This window comes from Molothrus aeneus, chromosome 10 (assembly GCF_037042795.1).
Source record: "Molothrus aeneus isolate 106 chromosome 10, BPBGC_Maene_1.0, whole genome shotgun sequence".
NCBI lineage: Eukaryota > Metazoa > Chordata > Aves > Passeriformes > Icteridae > Molothrus > Molothrus aeneus.
The window spans coordinates 16418093-16435823 of NC_089655.1; the positions used below are offsets into that span (position 1 = coordinate 16418093).

The 17731-nt window shown below is 58.4% G+C and overlaps 1 protein-coding gene across 4 annotated transcripts; it reads left to right on the forward strand.

Annotated features, from left to right (window-relative positions):
- The first annotated feature begins 692 nt into the window (after positions 1–692).
- PTMA (prothymosin alpha) lies at positions 693–9571 on the forward strand. Of its 4 annotated transcripts, none has more exons than XM_066556773.1 (5): positions 693–842; positions 4899–4970; positions 5647–5743; positions 8290–8363; positions 8820–9571. In XM_066556773.1, the coding sequence occupies exons 1-5, from the start codon at positions 798–800 to the stop codon at positions 8865–8867; spliced, it is 336 nt and encodes a 111-aa protein (XP_066412870.1). In that variant the 5' UTR covers positions 693–797; the 3' UTR covers positions 8868–9571. The 4 variants fall into 4 exon arrangements, with proteins under 4 accessions (XP_066412870.1, XP_066412873.1, XP_066412871.1 ...); XM_066556776.1 differs by having other exon boundaries at positions 694–842; positions 5647–5737; XM_066556774.1 differs by having other exon boundaries at positions 695–842; positions 5650–5743.
- Positions 9572–17731: the final 8160 nt, after the last annotated feature.

Sequence of the window (17731 nt, forward strand, 5' to 3'; positions counted from 1 at the left end):
GGAAGCTCCTGGTGCGCTTTAGACCATGAACTCGCAGAAGGGGGGGGGGGAGGGTGGGGGGGAGTAGCAACAGCTTGGGTATGTTTTTTTACTGTAGAATAAGCAAACGGGTGGGAATCCCGCATTTCTGCGCGGCAGGCTGGGCGGGCCGCCCCTCCCCGCTCCCCCCAGGGGCGGCCGCGGTTGTTGTGGCCAAAGTTTCCGCGGGGCGCCGAAAACACAGGGAACGAGGGGGGCTAGCGGGGTACCGAAGGGACGGGGCTGCCCTGGGACCACCGCCGGCCCCGTGGGAGCGCGGCTGGGGGAAGGCAGCGCCGGTTCTCCCGCATTACTGTTATTATTCTTATTTTTAACTCTTATTATTTGCCCTCCGCCCCTCCGCAGGCGCGGCGGGAGCTCTCCCCCCTTCCCCCCCCCCCCCCCTCACACGGCGGGAGGGGCGGGGCGGAGGCGGCGGGGGCGGAGGTAGCGCGGGGGAGGGCGGGGCTCTGCTCCCCTCTGCGCCCGCCGCGCTGAGACCGGGCACAACTCATCGCCGCAGTGGCGGCGCTCGCCGGCTCCTTTAAGCGGCCGTGCCCCATTGTTTGCACCGCGGCCAATGGGCGCCTGGCGGCCGCGGCGCGCGCGGCCAATGGGGCGCGGCGCGGGGCACCGCGCGCGCCGCCCCCCGGCTCTATAAGAGGGCCGGCGGCGCCGCGTGAGTTCCCACTGGCTCGCGCAAAGCCATCTTGGCATTGTTCTGCCCGCCCGCCCGCGCCGCCGCAGCCCCGCGCGACACAGCCCCGCACGCCCCCGCCATGTCCGACGCGGCCGTGGACACCAGCGCTGAAATCTCCGCCAAGGTGAGCGACCCGCCACCTCGCGCCCTGCTCCGCGGCTTTTTTTTCCCCCCCCCTCATTTAAAATTTTTTTCCGTGCGATTTCTGGCCTTTTTTTTTTTTTTCCTTTTTGTGTTTTTTCGTCGGATTTTTTTTTTACCCCCCTGCCCGTCCCGCCCCCTCGCTTCTCCCCCTTCCCCCTTCGTCCTTCGCGTTGAAGTTGGCGGCGCGGTGCGGTGCGGAGCCGGTGCCGCCGCGCTCGCCGTGCGGGGCTGCTAGCGCCGTTCCTTTGTCTACAGTGTGCGGGAAACGTGCTCGCCGCCTTTGCCGGTGCTGCCGAGCCCCGCCGCTCCACGTCCCGCTCCCTCCCGCCTTTCCTTGGGACAGTAGTTGATTATCCTACTGCGGAGGGGCTCGGGGAGCCGGGGGGGTACACGCACGGCGGTGCCTCGGCACCCGGCAGTGCTCGCTCATTCAATCCGCGGTGCGGGAGCTTGACAGCCCCGTCAAACTTGTGTTCCGCTCGGCCCCGTCCCTGCGGGGGGATGTGGGGGGAAGCGCTCCGGAACACGCACGGGTGGGGGGGGGCAGTGTCTGTTGTGGAGTTGCTGCCGAAAAGCGGGGTGGGCGGGTGGTTGCTATTTCGGAGTTGCGCCCGGTTGATGCGGGAGGGGCGTCTGCTGTGGCGGTGTTACCCCTGGAGTGTGGGGGGGGACAGTTGTTTTTTTGGCGTTACCCCCCCCCGGAAGGGGGGGGGGCATTTGCGGTTTAGGTACTGCCCCGTATTGGGAGTTACTATTTCGGAGGTGAGGGGGAGTAGAGGGTGATCCGGAGTTGTCCCGGGGGGGCTTTTATTATTTTTGGAGTTACCCCAATGGGGGCATCTCCACAGAAGGAGATGCCCCGATGCGCTGGGGCAGCGGGGCTGAGGGCGCCGGCCCTGGCCCGAGCTCCTCGCAACCAGGATAAGTTTGCGAGTCGCGGCTGGAGGCGATGGGAAGCGGCTGGGGAGCTCCGGTACCAGCCGGGAGAGGTTCTCCCGGGAGTCCCCGCTGCGGCTCACGGCGCACGCCTTTGTCTGCGAGCCGCGGCGGAGCGTCCCCCGGGGAAACTGCACTCCCCGAGCGGCCGCTGTGCGCCCCGTTGAGCCCGGGGCCACAGCCGGAAAAGTTGCGAGGGGACCCGAGCCGGGCCAGTGCGTGGGAAGGCGGCGGGGGACGTGCCCAGTGGCCTCCTCACCCTGCGCCCCGGCTGGCCCGGGGTCGCGCCGCTCCCGGGGGAAGCGCGACTGGCGGGGAAAAAAAAAATTCCGACCGGGAGGAGGGTTCATAAAAAACAACCAACAAAACGCCGTTTCTGGCAGATTTCGATTTCACTTCTGTTTCCCGCTCCCGCACCCATGCCCCCATCCCGCCTGCCCAGCCTCCGTTCCGGGACCGCAGCTTGGTCCCCGCCGCCTCCGGCTCTCCCGCTGCCGGGAAGCGGCGAGGCGGGTCGATCCCCATCCTTCCCCGGGGGAACGGGGCCAAGTTTGCTGTTAACCTTCCCCTGCCCTTTTTACCGCGTGCGGGAAGGGGCCTCGTCTCTGGCTCACCCTCCTGGGAGCGGACAAGGGTCCGCGCTGGAGGGAGGGCGGAGGCGCGCACGGCGGCAAGGTGACCCCCCCCACACCTCAGAGAAGCGTGGAGGCACCGGGGCCGATCGCTCTCGTCCCGCCTCGCCGTCCGGAACGCTCCCGGGAGGCGGGGATGGGGGGGAGGGGGTTCCCGCCCCGCCCGGGCGCCGCCCCCGGCCGGTGCCGCGGGGCGCCCACCACATGCGGGCCTGGGAGCCGGAGTCCGCCGCGCCGCCCCCGCCGGGACTACAGCTCCCGGCAGCCCGCGGGGCGCCGCGCTGGCCGCCGGCCAATCAGCGGGACGCGGAGAGTGGCGCGCGGTTTGAATGGCGGCCGCGCGCGTGGCGGCGCGGGGGAGCCCCCTGCCGGCCGGAGGCGCGGGCTGCGGCGCTGCCTCTCTCGTCCCCGAGTCCTGATGTCCCCCGCTTCCCTCAGGGATCCTGCCGAGGGCAGGACCGGGGACAAGGTAGAGCTTTCCGGGCCGGTGGTATGTGGCTCTACACCGCTGCTATTCATTCCATAGACAAACAGCCCTGACACACCTATAATTAGAGGCTGTGTCTCAGTCTTGGCGCCGGAGCAGCCCTGCTGCCTGCACCGGCCCTTGGTCTGGACGCTCCTGCACATATCTGTTTGTGTTGGACTGGGAAAGGAAGAGGGGGAATCTGATGCTCTCTGCAACACTGTTGCTACCACAAATTTCATGACCTGGCATCGTGATGGTGGTTAAACTGAGAGCATTTTCAATGATGCAGGAAAGGTCAGGGCTGTTGATCTGTCCAGCTGAAATGCCCAAGAATGAGTTGTTCCTTCACTGGGAGAATTGCTTGCATTTTGTGAACAACTTGTTATAAAAAGAACTGTTGGGCACATTGAGAGGTGGAAATTCTGATTGCTTGACTTGTTCTGTGTTTAACTTGGGAACTGCTTTGTTGCCCTCATGCCCATGTGCCTGGTGTGATGCAGCAGCTGTAGCCCAGTGATGCATAAGAGGCCAAATGGTTGTGATCAGTCTCCAGGGAACAGGGCAGTGGAAGCCACTGACAGTGTAAAACGGTGGTGGAACTAGGCAGTGTGGAGGAAGTGGCCTGGGATTTGTGTGTAAGCAGTGAAAGGAGGAGGGATCTTGTGTGTTTGTTTTACTCCAGACTCCTGGCTTGGTTTGCTTAGGTGAGGTTTGATCAACAGGTGTTGTCCCCCCTCAAAGTTTTCTTCCAGGAAAAGTCTTTCCTCCATGCACTGGCAGTCTGTGGGTGCCTCTGGAAATGGCATCTATTTCAGTAACCCGGTGGTCTAAAATGCCTGTGCTGCCTCCCCAGCGCAGTCTGCGGGGCAGTAGAAACCCTCAGAAGGGAGCAGTGATCACCCTAGCAGGGCCATGGCCATGCTCTTCCCTGCCGTGTTCCCACGAGGCAGCGGCTCCCTCCCGGGAGTGAAAGTGCCCGCTGTCCGTGGGCGGCACCGCCAGCTGCAAAGGGCCGGCAGGAGGGGGAGAAGCCACCACAGTGGAGCAGGAGCTTCCAGCAACTTTTAAACACCTCATGGTCGCTGCTGAAGCCGCTGTGGCTGTGCTGCTGGCCCTGGGGAAGGGCCTCCCTGCTTTCCTTGGCTGGGGTAGCGCTCACTGTGCTGAAGGATCTCGCTCCAGTCGATGGAGGAACAGAAGGGGAGGAGGATGCAAGCAGAGATGCCAGTGTTAAATCCAAGTGTTCTTAATGCAGGAACATAAAGTTGGATCCTTTCAGCCTGTTTGCTGAGCGACTTGGCATGACATTTTGACAGTGATCAATAGCAAAAACACACAAGCTCCCGCTCTGCTTGTGGTGGAGGCTTGAGCCGAACTAGCCAGGCACGGCTCTTGGAGCAGTGTAAAAATAGACTTCTTCCTCCACCCCATCCTGTTACACTTTAGGCTGTGAGCTGGATGCTGGAGCCTCCTCTCTGCTGCTGTGAGAAAGACCAGGCGTGTAATATTTGCCGGATGATTTTTGCTAGGCAGGGCAGAGACCAGAGCCTCTGCTAATGAGTGCCTGGGATCTGTTCCTGCTGTGAAGGCTCTGAGCAGCCGTGGGTGCCCATCCTCTGGACAGGGCTGCCGGCTCTCCATGGCATTGCAGGAGCTTGCGTGGACTGTGCTAAGATGGGCAATCAGCCAGCTCTGCTGCTGTTGAGCATATATGCAGGTGGCCAGCTCTGTCTGTTTGGGAGCTCAGAGGTGAAACAGAGCAGTCTCTTTTTTAGAGGGCTGCTCTGGCAAGGCTGACTTGGATTGAGATTCGCCCCCATGTTTTCCCGTTCCCAAGGAGGAGCCAGAACGTGGCGACCAAATCACAGAACAAATCTGTATGAAGAGAAACCAGCGCCTGCTCTCGCTCTCAGACTGTGTTTTTCACACCTGATCTGCAGCTTCTCTGACCCAGACATCTGGAATCGGGGTGACTTCTCTGCTTTTCTGCTCCTTCCAGGATCTAAAAGAGAAGAAGGAAGTTGTTGAAGAAACAGAAAATGGCAGAGATGCACCAGCCAACGGCAATGCTGTGAGTATGGCTGCAATCTGCTGGGAGAAGCAGTCTGTACACCAATGCCTTTTTCTTGTCCTCTTCTTGCTTTTGCTGCAAGTTTGTCCCTAGCACTGTTGAGAGGGGATCCCTGTAAACGACAGCCCTAAGCCCTGCAAAGCCCTTCAGCCTTTGGTGCTTCACGTTAAGTGGATACTCCCAGCCTGTGGGCTGTTCATGTGTGTGCAGAAGAGAAGGGTTGGGCTTGGATTCCCTCCCTGACAGCTGTGTGAGGCTGTCCAGTACCAGCCCTTTCCTAGGCAAGGATAAAGAGGAAAAAAATTATAAAACCCACTAGGATTTACAATGTTACAACCAGTTCATCTAGGAAATACATCATATACAAGCAAACTGGTTGGTTTCTTCTTTTGAGGTGCTGGGGGGAAATCACTGTGCCACACTTCAATGTGTCATGAGAGCAATTTGAGGCTTTGTCTCAAAGCTGCAGCCCCAAGTTACTGTGGGCTTGATCCTTCGTGCCTGGGCTGTCTGGGTTGTGTGGAGGCAGGCAGAAAGTGGGATGTATGCCCAGGGCTTCGGTGGGCTGGTGCTTTGCTTTCGGCAGGAAAGGTGGGAACGCGCATTTTGCCGAATGTCTCTTCCACCTTCTCCCTTTCCTGGTGCATTTTTTTAAGTGATGTTTTGTCTTGCCAAGGAGAATGAGGAAAACGGAGAGCAGGAGGCTGACAACGAAGTAGACGAAGAGGAGGAGGAAGGCGGTGAAGAAGAGGACGAGGAGGAAGAGGGTGATGGTAACTTTGTTTGTTCCCCCACCCCCATCCCACGGTGGTGTCCTGCTCTGGACAGCAGGCTCCCGGGAAGCGGAGGCGAGCAGAGAGCAGCATCTCCCCCTCGCGGCTGTGGGCAGAGAGCTCCCGCCAGCCAGGCTCGCTGCTTCCTTGCTTGCCTGAGCCACCGCTGCTGGGAGTGAAGTCAGCCTTGAATCCCTTCCAGCAGGTTGAGGGCAGATTCCTTCCTCCCTCCCTCTGGCCAGACGGCACCTTACCGCGGCGCTGAATAAGCGCATTAGCCTTCCGTGCTAGTAGTAAAATCTGCCCTTGACTGCTGTGAGCACAGCCACTGCTGCACACACCAGCACTGGCCACTGGGACAGGGACAGCCCTGGGTGGCCATGCCTTGGCCCAGGCACAGAGGGTATGGCACTCTGCTTGTTCATGGAGCAGCGTGCTGAGAGGCCCATGCAGTCCTCTTTCCCAGGCTAGATGCTGTGTGGAAACGAGCAGAAGAACCTGTGGCTCATACCTGATCCTCCAGCTGGAGTAGATAGCCTTGCTTTGAATTTTCTATGGCTGCAGTGTCCTGTGTCTTCCTGCCCTTTGCTGCTTCCTGACCTGACCCAGCCTAGAAATGGGTTTTGGCAGCAGTGACTTGCTGAATCACCTCTCACCCTCCCTGCTATTATTTTTTTCCCAAGATCTGCTTGGATGAATAACATTGTTTATTTTTACCACTTGTGAAGGCTGGGAGAAAGCCTTTCTTGTTATGCTGAGATGAACTCAGGGCCCCTGATTATCTGTTACTAGGTTAATCCCCTGTGAATTTTTGGTTTACGTGCTGACCTACTAAACTGCTGGCTAGTTTTGGGAGATAGGGACAGGGCTGAAATTTAATGACCATTAAACCAGTGCTTATTCTGAAGGTGTGAGCCGGGAAAGCCATCTCATTTGGGGTAGCACTCTCTGAGCAGCCTGCTATGCCCTTCAGTAGGAATTGGTTCACTAGGAACAACTGGGACTTGTGATCCTCTTTAACTTGTGGTTTTAACCCCTGAGGACAGATGCAGCACTGCTGTGTGCTATCCTGAGCCCATTTACCCCCAGCCTTACTTTAGGGTGGATGAGATAGGGCATACTTGGCTCTCCCTGCTCCTCTCGGGCAGGAGCAGGGAGGAGGATGCGTGTGCTGCAGGCGCATGTGTGGGGTGGAAGTGTTGCTTGGATACTGCTGTGACAAACCCGGGGAGCTTTGGTCCCGCAGTGCCAGCCCTGCTCTTCCCAGCTCACCGAGCACAGGCACGATTTGGCACGCGGTGCCTGGAGATGCCGATGCCTTGTGGGGATCCGGCACAGGCTCTGACTGCTGGCACGGGCTCTGTCCATGCTTGCTGCCCTCGGGCGATCCCTGCCTGAGAGCTGCACCTGAGCACTGCAGGAGAGAGATTTAAAGGCAGCAAGTCCAGCTTGCATCAGCTTTTTTAGCCAAGACTTGCAGCCAAACTCCTGGGGTTTGACAGCAGAGGAGAGCTTCAGGGTATATTTTCCTCTCGCATCTCTCCATCCCATCTCATTATTTGCTTTGCTTAAAGCAGCTCAAAGAACTAAAAATGCTCCAAATCAGCTTGGCACTGTCACCTGACCTGCCGGCCAGCCCAGTGCATGTGATGGCTGCTGGGGTGTTGATCCATCACTGGGAGCTAATCTTGGCCCTTCCTGCTGCATGGGCCACACCGCAGCTGGGCACACGTCAGGAGAGGAGAAGGGAGGATGGGCTGACCTTAATCCCCCTGGCTGTCCAGGCTGGCCATACGTGTGGCTCATGGTGGTGGTTTAAAGCCAGCTTACTGGCCTTAACTCTCTAAGTTATAGTAGGGTCTCCTGTTACACAAGAGACTTGTCTCGGCAGCTGAGAAGCTGTTTTGCCTCTGGGCTTGCCCCTGAGCCCCCAGAACTGGCCAAAGGTGATTGACTCAGTTGTTCTGATCCACTGGCCTATTTGAGCTCAAAGTGGGTCAAAGCCCAGAGCTCACTGCTCATCCTCCTGGCTGGCTGCAAGATAAGTTGGAAGCATTTGTTTGCTGTTCTGATAATTAGAAAGTGTTCTGACTCAGAACTAATGCGTTCTGGCTCTCTTAACTCATTAAAGATGGACTAATAGCTGCGAAGGGAAGCAGAAGTAATCTGGAGTGGTTAGGCAGAGCAGCCACTAGAAAGAGTTTTTTCCTCTCTCTTTTTTTCCCCAATTTTTTGCCATGATTTCGGCACTTGTGGTAGGTGGTGGTTTTGCCATCTCACTGTCTGTGTTACAAATGCAGTGTGAATCAAACTTGAGGCTGCCAATCCTTATTTTCTCTTTGGTGGGTCAGGTCATTTGGGGGATGCCCAGAAAGCCACAGTGTTCTCTGTCACCTCTTGTCCTGAGCAGGGTCTGTGCCACCTGGGTAGATGGAGACATGGCATCACAGTGTGGGGGTGTGCCAGGATTAAACCCAGAGGGGAGGTGTGTGGTACTGGGACTCTCCCAGAGTGTCTCACATTTCCTCCATTTGTACTCCATGCAGGTGAGGAAGAGGATGGTGATGACGACGATGAAGCTGAGGGAGCCACAGGCAAACGGGCAGCTGAGGATGATGAGGTGGGAAGAGTAGGCAGCCCCTTAGAGCCACACAATGTCCCCAGAGGGCTTGGGAGGGGGGAGAGTGTCAGTCGGGCTAGAGGGGCTGGGCTTAACTCAGGGGCTTGAATGCTTTGCCTGTGTGCTCCCCATGTCTCTCCAAGGACACAGCCCAGTTCTGTTTATACACTGGCCTGGTTAGGGGGGTGTCTGCTCCCGCCCAGCAGAGCCCTGGCCCTGGGCTGGGGAGACCTGGAATGCTCATGGCAGGCCTGGGTGGGGGCACTCAGGGGCTTCCTGAGAAGAGAAGATTTTGCCTGAGGGAGGGAAACACCTGTGGTTCTCAGACCTTGTTCCTGAGGCCAGGAGAGGGACCCTAAATGCCCCAGCCTCACTCCCTGCCTTGGGGTGACTCTTGCCTGCCCCCAGCAGCCCCAGTCCCCATCCCCTCTCCTGACGGCTTTGCTTTCCCCCTAGGATGATGACGTCGATCCCAAGAAGCAGAAAACCGATGAAGATGACTAGGCAGCAATTTTTTTTTTTTTTTTTTTTTAAATAAGGAGGAAAACAAACCAACAAAAAAGGCCAGCGCGTCCTCTTCACCCTTGGGTCTCCCCTGGGGACTCCCATTGCAGCCCCCTTTCCCTCACACAGCCCTTCCTCCCCCCTCCGCCGTGGTCATCCTCACCAAGTAGAGTGAACCCCGTCCCCGCCCCCCGGCGCGGCGCTGCCACTCAACGAACATGGAAATGATTCGCCCGTTAGCGGGGAGAGAAAAACCCCCCTTCCCCCACAAACCCTCTCCCCCCCGAGCACCAAAACTTCAAGGCCCTGCTTTCTTTCTTAAAAGTACTTTAAAGGAGAATTTGTTTGTATTTTTTATTTACATTTTATATTTTTGTACATATTGTTAGGAGGTCCGCCATTTTTAAGTGATCTCGGATTGACCAAAAGGGGGGCTTTGAAGTGTATATCTCTCTTGTTACCTATCTCTGACTTTACTTGTGGTGTGACCAGGCCCAAACCATTATCTCAAAGGAGAATAAAGCAAAACCTTGTAAAAAAAAAATTAAAAAAGACAAAAATGCAAAAAAAAAAAAAAATTACAATCTTATTCTGAGCATTCCAGTAACTTTTTTTGTGTATGTACTTTAGCTGTACCATAGATCGTGGTTTGTATGAGGTGGCAAGGCCAAAGATAAAAAGGTTTTCTTTTTTTTTTCTGTCTATGAAGTTGCTGTTTATTTTTATTTTTTCTTTTTTTTTTTGGCCTGTTTGATGTATGTGTGAAACAATGTTGTCCAACAATAAACCGGAATTTTATTTTGCTGAGTTGTCCTAACAAGGCTGCCTCCCAACTGCTGCTTTTTGTTTTAGTTTTCATTTGTTTTAGTTTTTTATTTCTTTCTTCCCTTCTTTATCTCCTTTCTTTCTTTGCTTTGGACTTGGGCTGGGAAGAGAGAGAAGGGTGCAGAGTGTTTATGGGGAGGGTCTGGGGGCTGTGCTGTCCCCCTGTGGCTGTGGTGGTAGGGGAGGCAGTGTCTTTCCATGGCTGTATTCCTGTGGAGAGCTGCACCAGTGTCCCCAGCATGGCCTCTGCATGATCCTGCATGCTCTGGCTGCCCTTGGCAAGAGGTAGGGATGGGTTAGATTGGGAAACAGGGATGGGGGAGTATGGGTATGGTTTGCTCAGCAATTCTCCTTTCTGCAGCCAAATTTGTTGGGGACTGTTTGCCTTGTGTAGTGGGGATGAGAAACCCATCCTCAAAATCCTTCCTTGCAGTATCTGCTGCAGGTGATTGACCCCTGGTTGTGGGGTGAGGCGAGCTCAGGCCACGTAAATGCCTTCGCTCCCTTGGGGCTTGAGTGTTGCTGGCAGTGGGGCAGGAGTCAGTGTCAGCAGGGCTTGGATTCAGCCAGAACTGGTCCTGGGGGATGCTCCAGCCTGCACTGGCCACCCAGCAATTTCTGGGGTGCCAAGTTCAAGGTTTGGTAGTGGGACTCAGGGGAGATGGGTCGGGATTGTCTGTGTGCTCTAACAAACCAAAATGGCCTTAACTTAGCCTTAGCCTCTGCTGCTTTGCTCCTAACCTTCCCCCAACTCATTTTTCTTCCCTCATACAGGGTGTTGGAGCTTGGAAAAGCTCAGCCTGCTCTGCCAGGTGTGTAGAGTTCATTTGCAAGAACCTGCTTTATGTCTGTGCTCCCAAACCCTCGCCCTGGCTCCAGGGAGTCCCCTTTCCCTGCTGATCCAGGCTGTGCCAAAGCCTCACCAGATGGTCTCGTTTCCTCCTCTCATGCTGCAATCCCAGCAGTCAGTGTTCAGATGCTGGGGCATGATTAATGTTTTAGTTTTTTTTTTTTTTTTTGTATAAAAGAGGAACCAATGTGCATTTAATGCACTGGCTGCAAGGGTCACAGCCTCTCCTGATCCCCAGGAGCAGCCAGGTCACTTCCTCTGCACTTACACCTTAATTATCCACTGAATGGTGGTGCTGCCTGATCGCTTATCAGATTTACTGCCTCCATGCACAGGCCCCTTCCAGCCCGGCTGGGGTGAGGGGAGCGTGTGGCAGGGCTGGAGGCAGCACTAGGGTTGGTTTTCCAGTCCTCCCATGGGATGGGACATCCTGGGAGTGGCAAACGGTGCTGCTCAGTGTCACTGTGCTGCTGGGTGGGGCTTTGTTGTGCAGTGCTGGGAGTCACATCCACATCCTCGTGTCCTCACCACGGCTGCCCCATGCGTGGCTCCTGCATCATGAGGGGATGGGTGCTCGCGGTGCAAGACTCAAGCTGGTACTTGTAGATTTGCAAGGCAAATTATTCAAATAAGCTTCTGCAGCTGCGTAGACAAGAGCTGGCTCCAGGTGTCCCTGAACTGTGGGGACTCTGCACACACAAAGCTGGTGTGAGGGCCCAGGGGCTGGAGAAGGGGGAACAGTGGCCTTACTGTTCCCATTGCAGAGAAGGGCTTATCTGCCCCACAGCCCACCAGAACCCTGTTGGTCTTGGGCCATAGGGTCCGTTTTGGTGTGGGGTAAAACTGGAGGGGTGTGGGGTAAAACTGCCCCCAGCCTCCCGAGTGGGCACACTAATATTGGGAAGGGCACGGAGTAGCTAGGGCTGTGGGGGCAGGTCAGAGTGACCCACAGCCCCTGCCCTGCACCCGGCTGCTGTGAGCCCTGCAGCCAGAGGGGATGGAGAGGGCAAACCCCACTTCCTCAGCCCCCATGCCCTGGTGTTTCTGCACCCTATCTCTACCCCTCGTGGCTCAGTCCCAGTGGCTCTGGCTACTCCTGCCACGCCGTGGCCCTGGGGGTGCTCTGGCAGTGCCAGGGCTGGGGCTGAGGCACAGCTCCGTGAGTGGATCCTCGCAGGGATCCCAGCCCCAGCCAATCCTCATGTGGCGGCTCAGCCAACTGGCCAATCCCGTGCTGCCACCTGGCCCTTACTCCCTCATGCTGCCTCCACCAATCACAACCAAGCAACACTCTAGTCTGACCAATCATGTGCTGCCACCTGGCACTACACCACAGCCAACCACGTGCTGCCACTTGTCTCTGCTGCTGCCTCACCCCTGCAGCAGCTGCCCACCAATCACAGCGCGAGGGGGGCTGCGTTGAGCCAATCAGGAGCTGCCGCTTGCTTCTGGCCCAGCTAATCTGGGGCAGCCACACCCTGCCAGGAGCTATAAAAGCCCTTCAGCTCTGGGGCTGTCCCAGCCGTTAGGGTCACCCCAGGATGGAGGATTTGTGGTTCTTTTGGAAAAGGCTCCCGCCTGCAGGGTTCTGGAAGGGTGTAGGTGGAACACAGTGGTTTTTTGGTGCCACAAGGGCTGAGTGAATCCAAAATGCTCAAGGGACTGCTCACCTGGGTAATGTCTTGGGACAGGGACCAGGAGCAGCAGGTCCCCCCAGCAGGAGAAGGCTTGTAGGAGTCATGCCAGCTGAAGGTGCCTGTGAAGATCTTGGGGATGCTTTCCTGAGGAGTCAGCCTTGTGTCAGGGTCTGCCCACTGGGAGCTGGAGAGTCCCACCTGCCTCAGTGTTCAGGAGGTGATCCCAGCTCTGTGTGGAGGCCCGAGCTGGGCTCTGTGGAGGTTGACACCACAGGGCAGAAGGTGAAGAGCCCGCAGCCATGGTGTGCCTTCAGGCACAGAGCGGTGCTGGGGCCCTCACCCAGAGCTTGTCACAGGTCACACGTTAAGCTGTGACCAGCAGGGCAGGAGTGTCAGTGCCACCCCTCACCTGCAGACGCCACGTGTCGTGAGGGATCCGAACCCTGCTGAGCTGCTGATCATGCTGTTCCTGGAGACTGGAGACAAGTGGATGGAGCTGTCCTCAGGTGGCTGCTGACCTCTGAAGATGGGTGAGGTGGCTCCCACAGGAACTATCAGGAGAGCTGCAGGAGGGAGCATCAAGAGAGCCTCATATGCACCAGGAGGGACCCAGGCTGTGCCAATGTGCTCCAGTGGCCACTTAAACCAAGGGCAGCCCTTCCTGAGGATTCTGCTGTGTCTAGACCTCAGCTGAAGGCACTTTGTGCGGCTCAACATCCAGGTGGACTGAGAGCGACTCCCATGTGGTTGGCCTGATGCACATCACTCCAGTGGAGCTGTCCTGCCACGGGTCACAGCCAGCAGAACCACTGGGGCTGAGCCCATGCCCTGTGGACAGCTGGACTGAGCCTGGCCTGGCACAGCTGCCTCCAGTCCTGACCTGCCCATCGTGGGTTAGTTGTCCTGCACCAGCTGTAGCTTTTGGATAGCTTCATCCAAAACTTCTTGTTGCATCTTAACAATCCTCGTGAAATTTGGAGCACCTTGGGGGCTCAGTGGAGAACTTGCCTGTGGGGAATGCAGGGCTTGGACTGCAAGCAAGACACAGGCTGGGGTTGGTTTCTGCTGCAGTTTGTGTCTGGGCAAATAGTTGGCATCAGCTTAAGAGACTGACGAGTGAAACTGCCTTCCAGGTGTGATTCTTCAAGCTCACAAACACAGAAGCAATTTTGAGTGGTTGCCATTGAAAATAGACACGAAGAGCTGCTCCTGTGGTGGAGCAATTGCCACCTGGCTCAGGATGTGAGGTGTCCCATTGGAACAGACCCCTCAGGAGCAGGATGTGGAAGCCCAGGGCCTTGGCCAGTCATGGCTGGTGTGACTTTATGTGCCTCCTCAATGGTTCAGGAATGTTTGTGCACTTGCCTCAAGAGCTGCCTGGTGTGGGTGGGAAAGACCAGCCCAGGCTGAGGAGCAGAAGTGGGACATCTCATTGCTGTCTCATCCCTGGCTGCTGTGTCCCCTCAGCCTGTCCCTCTCTGTGGGCCAGGGCAGCTCTGTCCCTGGGCCCTGAGGTGGTTGTTGGAGGCACCTGGCTGTCCCCAGCCCAGTAGAGGTCCTTGAGCTCTGAAACCCAGCTGGATGTTTCCCCCCACTGCCAGATCTTCTTGGGGTCACCACCTCAACCCTTTCCCCCTCTGGGGATGGGAGCCTTGGAGAGGGAGCAGAACTGGGCTGCCTGGAGCTCCTCCTGTGCACACCCCGTGTCCATCCTTGCGCCCATGGCTGCTCCATCTTCTCTGGCTGAGCTGGTCCTCTCCAAAGGGCAGAGGAACAGAAGGAAGGGCTGAGAGAGACCCTCAGCTTTGCAAACCCTCCTGAGGGCTGTGGCTCCTGTTCATGGCTGGCTGGGGAGCCCCAGAGGGAGGGGTGGTGGCCAAGCAGGGGCTGGTGGGCTCAGAGGCCACTCCACAGTGCTGTGCTGGGTGTGGGCCAGGAGGAGACCTTGGAGTAAGCGTCCAGTGCTGTCCTTCAGAGCAGATGTGGACCTGGAGAGGATCCTGCATTCCTTTTCTAAGAAAGCACAGTGCAAGTGGAACAGCTGGGGGTTGAGAAAGCACAATCTGATTTGCTCTTGGAGAACCCACAGGGATGGGATCTTTACATGTGTCCTTTCCCACCCAGAGAGAGGCCTGAAGGCGAGGGGCTCTGCCTGGCTGTTGGGTGGGGATGTGGGTCTTCCAGGCACAGGATCCACAGGCAGAGGAGGGCTCTAAATGCCCTGTCTGGGGTGGCAGGGAGTGTGGTCCTGCATGGAGCTGGACACCAAGTGAGGCCCTGAGGGCTCAGAGCAGCTGCCGTGGGGTGCAGCCCCTGAAGGGATGGTGCAGTGCAGGTTGCAGAGCCAATTCTGGTTGAACCAAACCGCAGCAATTGCAGGGGCTGGCTGGCCTGGGGCTAATCCCCCTTATCCCCACTCCCAGGGTGGGGATGTGCTGCTTCCCTGGGGACACCCCCAGCCTAAAGCCCCATCCCTGGGATGGGCTGTGGAACAAGGCTGCAGCTCTGGAGCAGCGTCTGGGGAAGTGAGCAGCAGGCAGGGGCGGGACTGTGGGACTCTGCCATGGGAAGAGATGAGCATGGGACACCTGTCCCCGAGCAGGGACTGGAGCTGGTGCTCCCTGCGCTCTGAGCATCTCTGTGGGATGGCCGTGGGCACCCCTCAGAGCTGGCAGATGCCCAGCAGAGGCAGGGGACTCTGTGTGGCCGTGGGGAGCCCCACCGGCCTGTCTGGGGACTTGTGCGTCCCTGGCTTGGCAGCAACGTGGTCGAAAGAGGGATGAGGGCAGGCGTGAGGCACGGAGGTGTCGGTGCCCGTGGAGATGCCGGGACACCTCATCCCAGCTCCGGGCTGGCCAGAGGAGCTCCGTGTCCAGCCCAGAGGTGGGACCGCTCCTCTCCTGGGGCACAACTGGTGGCACGTCCCATCCGGGGTGCCCGCCCGCCTGCCGGCTTTGCTGAGCTGGCCCTCGGGGGCTGTCCCGGCTCCGGCCGAGGCGGTGACCGCCAGCAGCGCCCTCCCGGCCCCGCAGCAGCGGCAGCAGCGCTGTCTCGCAGCTCCATCTAGCGCTGCGGGATGGGGACGGCCCCGCCGCCCCCGGAGCCGCGGCAGCGCCGTGGGGACGCGCCGTGGCTGTCTCCCGTCCTGGGTGGCGCTGCCAAGGCCAACCTGCCAGGAGAGCCGGCCAGGCTGGTGGTGATGGGGATGAACAGGCGGCACAGCGTGGCTGCTGGCCCGGGGCAGCCGGAACTGCCTCCCCCGTGCTCCTGCTCTGTGCCAGGGAATTTCCTGCAAGGATTCCGGGAAACATCGAGGGGCGCAGACGTTCCCAGTTCCTGAGCCAAATGTATCTGGCCTCAGCCGCCGGGTTTGCCACCCCCTCCCATGGAAATTGGGCCTCTGCCCTCTCCTTGGAACGCTTGCTTCTCTATCAGCCAGGTGGCTCCAGCTCTGTCAGTGCCTCACCCTCGGGGCCTTCACGTCACTCCTGCATCCCCAGCAGTTTCTTGGGGCCCATCTTCCATACCTGGTGAGAGCGTGATCCCTTCCCACAGCTTGTCACTGTTCCCCTTTCTCACATTCAGGGCAATGTCAGACCTTTCCAGACTGGCTTTGGGGACACCAGAACTCCAGCACCATTACATGCTCCTCTCATCCACTTGCTCTGTGTCTCCTGCTTGTCTCAGCTTGTCACCCCTTCCGGGTGCCTGCCACTCTCCACACCCTGCCTGGCACTGAGGCGCTGGGAGAGCAGGCAGGATTCTGGTGTGGGGGGTGGCGCAGGAAGGATTTTGGCTCAGAGCTGGATGCCATAAGAATGGAATGCTCTTCCAAAGGGGCTGTAGTGATGGTTGGCTCCTCTCTTGGTGCACTGTGGATGGGGATGTCAGACCTGCAGTGGGGTGAGGCAGCTGCTGAGCCCAACAGGGATTGCAGCCAGGTGCTGTAGCACTGGGCAGAGGCTGTAGCACTGGGCAGAGGCTCCCTAGGGCAGGAGGAATTGGACACCTTGGACTGAAAAAAGGGTGCTTTGAATCCTATATTTGCTCCAGCTGCCCTCCTCCTGTCCTTGGGGAGAGATGGCACTGTGCTCAGGTTACCTGGCAGTGAAATCCCTGTGTCCAAGTGGCTGAGTGACTGCCTGGGGCTCTGCCTGCTCTGATTTGGCAACTCAGGGGTGGAATCTGTGTCCCCAAAAAAGGAGCAGGGGACTCAGACCTGCCTAGGCCTCCTGTCTGCTCCCAGTGCTGCTGAACTGGATGGCCCTGGGTGAGATGGGACGAGATGTTGCTAACCCTGTTGCTGACCCCGTTGCCACCGCTCTGTGCTCGCTGTCCCCACGCCCTGCCCGCCGTCTGCCCGCGCCGCCGGCACCTGCGGCAAGGTAAGAGTAGCAAAGCAGACACCGAACATAACGTGGCCCTGGGCTGTTCGTGCACCTTTTGTTCGGCAGCAACTTTCATGAATCAGCTCATTAAGCACATTAGGATGGCTCTGCCGCCCTGCCTGAGCCTTGTTTGGGCGGGGCAGATTTGGGGCACGGGCCAGCGGGAGCCCTGGTGGCTTTGCCAGGTGCGTGGGCAGCGGAGGGCTCCCAGAGCAGCTCTCAGGGTGGGTGACGGCCTGGAGGGCTGCTGGCCATGGGCGCTGAGGGTGTGAGAGCCTGGTGCGTGCCGTGGAGAGGAGAAGCCGGCCCTGTTCCCCTCACCTTCATGGCAGCACACAGGGAAGTGTCTCTCTCACATCCAGTGCAGGGTCCTGCTCCACAGCCAGCCCTGCAGCCTCTCGCAGGGTGGTTCCATTGCCATTGGCCATGCTTCAGGGAGCCTTATGGTGTGATGGACCCCAGAACTATGCAGGGAGCTCCCGTGAAGCCAAAAGGCTGTTGTGCATCACCTTCCTCCCTCACTGCCCCACTGCTGTGCAACAGCCCAGCTTGGAGTGCTCCCAGGCCAAGACATGGCTGGAGGGTAGTGAGGATGGAGCTTCACCCAAACCTCTGTGTGCCAGCCCCCCGAGGTGCACACAGCTCTCTCCAGTTCCCGATGTGCCTCTGTGGGCCCTGACTGTGTGCCAGGCTCTGCTCTCACCGCAGGGTTTCCAAGGCTGCCAGGGCGGTTCAAGGCCCTCCCGAGGTTGGAGACGAGACCCCTGCGGCGATTTCCAGCTGGCAGGGAGCAGCCTCCCGAGCGCCTTCCCTGCCCCGAGGCTCCAGAAACAAATGCCGGGAGGCACCGGTGCCTGCTGTGGGAGCCATCGAGGCTGGAACACCCCGGGAAGGCCGCGGCTGCCGGCTGGGAGTCACCACAGCAGCAGCGGCTGCTGCACCCGGCCGGGCCCGTGCTGAAGGCTCCAGGAGGCAGCAGCTCCAAGCGAGCCAGGGGTTTGTGAGTGGCCTGAGCTTCGGGCAAGGCCCTGCGTAGTGAGAGGCTCCTCAGGGGCCTGGTCCTGCCTTTGCCAAAGTTGCCTCTCTTCCACCATGGAGCTTTTCCCTCGTGCAGAGCCCTGCATGTGGAACTGGCTGGGGGCTGCTTCGTGGCCCAGACATGCC